This window comes from Humulus lupulus, chromosome 9 (assembly GCF_963169125.1).
Source record: "Humulus lupulus chromosome 9, drHumLupu1.1, whole genome shotgun sequence".
NCBI classification, from domain to species: Eukaryota; Viridiplantae; Streptophyta; class Magnoliopsida; order Rosales; family Cannabaceae; genus Humulus; species Humulus lupulus.
Window position 1 is genome coordinate 76,989,215 of NC_084801.1, and position 5,278 is coordinate 76,994,492.

The 5,278-nt window shown below is 37.6% G+C and overlaps 1 protein-coding gene across 1 annotated transcript; it reads right to left on the reverse strand.

The window, feature by feature from the left end:
* Positions 1-4,486: 4,486 nt before the first annotated feature.
* Positions 4,487-4,960, reverse strand: LOC133799818 (uncharacterized). Its single transcript, XM_062237808.1, has one exon. The coding sequence runs from the start codon at positions 4,958-4,960 to the stop codon at positions 4,487-4,489; it is 474 nt and encodes a 157-aa protein (XP_062093792.1).
* Between the last annotated feature and the right edge of the window lie 318 nt (positions 4,961-5,278).

Below are 5,278 nucleotides of genomic sequence, written 5' to 3' on the forward strand. Positions count from 1 at the left end.
TATGATGAGTAGATTTTGCCTATTATTTTGTATAGCGAGCCCACACTTGTTCTTTGAGTGTTGAGAACATTTTGGAAGATTCTGGTGTGGAATCTCAAGGATTTTTGCCGTACAAAAATGATAGCAGCAAGGAAGGACTTGAGGTAATTTTCAATTCATCTCTTTGATTCAATATATATATGTATGTGAAGAAGTAGATCTAGAAATCTTGTGGGGTTAAATTAACAATTTTGATTGTTGTTCCGCTGCGTATAATCTCTGATTTGATCTATAAAAACCAACAAATGGTACCAGAGCCATCTTGACATATATGTATATTGAATCTGTGTGGGTTTAGTTTTATGCATTTATTTATTTTTGATGAATGAATGGATGGCTTAATATGATTGAATCCATGAGAATGTTGAATCGTTAATTGTATGGTATTTTTGGATTAGATCATTGTGTAAGCCATAAAGGGGCATAGGATTTATGTAATTTTATTTGGTTTTTGACACCATAAAATTGTAACTCTGATCACACAAAGTCAAAACGGAGCCCGGGTTTCAGAATTCAGCCACCGTTCCTCCGAGCTGCTATCAGGGACGTCATACGGACAAGTCCGTACAGATCCGTACGGTTCCGTACAAATGGGCCCCGGCAACACCAAATGGTGCCACATGTCCCCATCTTACTAGTCCAGAATTTTTTTTTATTTTTCTGAAATTAATCTGTTATTTTTTTTAACTTTAAAATGTTAAATATCCTATTTATTAGAAATTTGATATTTAAATAATGAGATAATTTTGTTATCCTAAAGAACTTTTTTGAATATATTATTTAAAATTTTAATTTTCTAAATAACATATTTTAATTAAATTTATTTCAGTTTTAATTAAAAAGGAAAATAAAATAATGATTATTTAAAAGTTTTGTTTTAATTAATCAAGATAATTAGAAAAAAAAAATTTGATCAAAAGGAAAATTATATTGATCAAACAAACTAGATACAACTAACAAAGGCTGGAAATAAACCACCTCAAGTTACAAATTACTGACAAAATTTATCATTTTTCTCTCTCTAATAGTACAATGTCGATCTATTAAGTTCTACACTCTAGCCTTAACTGAAAATCTGATCAAGCTATCAATCTTAGACACAGGCAAACAGCTCTTCTCAATCCAGCAGTGGTTCCTGTTCAGCCAGATGAGGTACACAGTAGCAGCACAAGCTGCAGTTGCCACCAAAGAACTCCAACTTGTACGAGGCAAAGACAACCACTGAATCCAAGCCGCATACTGAACAGGCCAAAGCCCCTCTCAGCCACACATGAACAGCCTGCATTACTTTCCTGGAGAAAGCACACTCAAAAAAGAGATGAGAATGACTTTCATCTTCTTGAGAACAAACTGGGCAACATAAAGAGGTGATAATTACATGACATTGATGAAGCCAATCCCTTGTGAGGAGCTTCTGGTTCACAGCAAGCCAAAGGATAAATCTATGCTTAGGAACCGAGAACCTACACCAAACAGCCTTCCCATAGTGCACCAAATTGCCAGGAAACACAAAAGAATAAAGCTTTCCCAGCTGAAGTTTTCCATTCATAACTGCAGCCTCCAAATCAGATCTAGACAAGACATGACAGAACTTGATGAGCTTCCTCCAATATCAGCTGGTATCTTGCTTTAATAGATAATCCCATATTGAAGATCCTTTTAAGTAAACACAATTGACCCATTTTACCCAAAGAATGTCCTGCTTGGAGGAAACAGCCCAGATGAATTTAGCTAACATAATCCTATTCCAAGAAGGACCCTCCCGAAAACCCAAACCACCGAAACACTTCGGGCGACAGACATGCTCCCAAGAGATAAGATGAAGCTTGCTTCTGTTATCCTTCTCACCCCAAAGAAATTTCCTACAAAGACAATCTATATCTCTGATTACACTCTGAGGTTACAGAAATATATTCATCCAATAAGAACGAATCCCCAATAAAACAGAGTGAACCAACTGGACCCGACCAGCATAAGATAAATGGCGACTTGCCCAACCATTCAGACGAATTCTCATTTTCTTAAGGATATCGCAGTCAGTAGCCCTCCATTTAGTAGGTCTCAACGGGACACCCAAATATTTCAAAGGGAATTTCCCTTCAATCAAATTAGAACACAGCAATAGGGGAACTTTATCCCCAGCAACTAGTCCTCCAATATACATTCTAGATTTGCTTTGATTGATAGAGAGGCCCGAGGACATAGTAAATTCATTAAACGCTTGCTAAAGTATCATGACTGATTCGGATTGGCTTTGCAAAACAAGAGGAGATCGTCAGCAAAACAAAGACTAACAAGCTTTAGAGTCTTACATAACGGATGAAATCTGAAATCTTTCTCCATAGAAGCCTTTAACAGCAAACGAGTAAGATAATCCATCACCATAACAAACCGTAAAGGCGATATTGGGTCTCCTTGTCTGAGACCTTTTGCTCCTTGAAAATGACCTTGAATGCTACCATTTATCACTAAAGAATAGGATGAACCCCGAAGGCAAACCATTACCCACCTAATAAATCTCATCGGGAAACAAAAAGCATGAAGAAGTTTTTCCAAAAAATCCCAGTCAATTGAGTCATACGCCTTGCTAATATCAATCTTCATAAGACACCGAGGGGAAATATTTTTCCTATTGTAACCTTTAAGAAAGTCTTGAAGGATAAGAACATTATGAGCAAGAGAGCGATGCTTGATAAAAGCCCCCTGATTCTGATTAATCAATGAAGGAAGAACAGATTTTAGCCTATTGCACAACATTTTGGATATACATTTGTAAATGGTATTGCAACAAGCAATAGGCCTAAAATCAGTTGCATTTAATGGCTGGTCCACTTTAGGGATAAGAGAAATGAGAGTTTTATTTAAAGTCTGAGGAATGCAAACTGAGTCAAAAAACTCAAGGACAGCCAAAGATATTTCCTTGCCAATATCCTTCCATAATGCTTTGAAAAAACCCGCCCCATAACCATCCGGACCTGGGCTTTCAAGAGAGTGAATACTAAACATAGCTGCTTTAACCTCAAGGACAGTGAACGACTTGATCAAACTCAACTGGGCTTCACTACTCAACACCGAACCATACCCAATAGCTTGAACATCAATGTTACTCGTACCCTTGCTAGCTGCACCCAAAAAACTCTTAAAATGCTGTAGAAAGTGACTAGTAACTTTAGAATAATCATCCACAACATGCCCTTCATCAGTAACATAGGACACAATCCGATTAGCTAATTTCCTCTTCTTTAAACTAGCATGAAAAAACGAAGAATTGTCATCTCCAAAATGAAACTAGTCTATTTTTCTCTTTTGGTAGAGGAAACTAGCATACAATCTCTCCAGCCTTTTAAACTCCAGAAAAGCTTCTCGATCCTCATTACACAATCTGCTATTAGACGGATCAGCAAAGCAGTTAGAATGGGCCTGTTGATATAACCTTTTGCTTCTCTCATAATTACATGCTACATCCCCCATTACCTTCTAGTTAAACGCCTTCAAGACATGCTTAAGGCGGGTAAGTTTCCAGCTGATTTGCTCTAAACCTCTGCCCTTATACAATAACTGTTTCGACCAGTTAGCCAAAACCGTCTCCCTAAATTGAGGATGAGAGACCCACATGTTATAAAATCGAAAAGGCTTCACCCCAAAACTTAGAGCAGGAAGATGTTTAATAAGAATAAAAGAATGATCTGAAATAACCTCCCATTAAGAGCAAAAAAAAACTAAAGGATAAGCATCCAACCAAGCTTCATTAACAAAAACCCTATCCAACTTGGAAAAAATACGAGCCCCTCCTTCTTGATTATTAGACCAAGTATAAAAGGACCCCATAATCTTCATTTCATCAACTAAGCGAAGATCAAGCCACTGTCTAGCATCCTCCATTTCTTTCACTGTGATAGGTTTGCCTCCCATTCTGTCATTCGGAGCAAAAACAGCATTAAAATCCCCAAGAATGATCCAAGCTTTTATAGGCCATTGCAAATGGGCCAAATCATGCCATAAAGTTCTCCTAGTCTCAAAACAATTAGAACCATAAACAATTGTTAGAAAAAAACCAAGTTTATTGCAGATTCTAACTTGACAGTGTAATAATTGGGCACTTTCCTGGATCACTTCAATATGCACCAACTTAGCTTTCCAAATCAATAAAATTCTACCCTCCAATATCTCACTACTATAATACTCCCAACCAAAAAAAGTAGAACTCATAACTTCTTTTATTTTTGCTCCCTTGATTTTAGATTCAAGTATAGCCCCAATCCCAACTTTATTCAATCTACGGATATCAAGAACCATCATCTATTTATTCAACTTGTTCAACCCTCTAACATTCCAACTCATTATGTTGCAGCAATCCATACGTGTCTGGTTTGGTTGGGAAAGTAGACACTAGTTTCTGATGCTCCTGGAGCACACTAAACTGGTTCATGACCTGCTTAACTGAATCCTAGACACCTTGCCTTTTAACTCTAGTTGTTTTTGGAGAAACCCAGTGAGCCTCTACAGGATCAGTATACGGCTGGACAACAACTAATTGAGTAGAATTTAATTGATGAACTGAACCAGGGGCATTTGGACTTACAGGTTTCTCTGCCTTAGGTTTCTCTGCATTAGGGTGTACAGGTTTCTCTGCCTCAGATTTCTCTGCATTTGGACTGACATGTTTCTCTTCCTTATGCTTCAATTCTTTCTGCCTCCAAACAGCTTCAGGAACATACTTACACGATGTTACTGAGTGTCCCAATTTCTTACAATTAGTACATTTTGTTGGCATCCATTCATAGTTTATAAGTTGTTCCATAATTTGACCCTTCTCATTGAAATAACTGATGTATTTTGGAAGAGTATCTACTATCTCCATTTCAACTAAGATACGAGCAAATTTTATCATCGATCGATCCTTGGTTATCTTGTCAATCATTATAGGCTTACCTATTGTTCTAACAAGAGCACTCAAACAATTCACTCCCTAGTATTGCAGTCCTAGATCAGGTAACCGGATCCACACAGGCACTGATTTAATGGACTTCAAGGATTCAATATCAGCAGTCCATGGACGAAGAACAACTGGTTTCTTATCAAAATGAACCACACCTGACTCCAAAACCAGATCACGCGTTGCTTCATCTCTAAATTTCACCATAGTAAACCCGGCATTCATTCGGGCAACACTCACGATGACAAGCTTACCCCAAATCCGTTTGATAAACCCTTCAAAAACTGCTAGTGGTGGGTTAGC

Excerpts from the sequence above, each read along its gene's own strand:
- LOC133799818 (XM_062237808.1), bottom strand. The coding sequence starts at position 4,960 with ATGATTGACAAGATAACCAAGGATCGATCGATGATAAAATTTGCTCGT.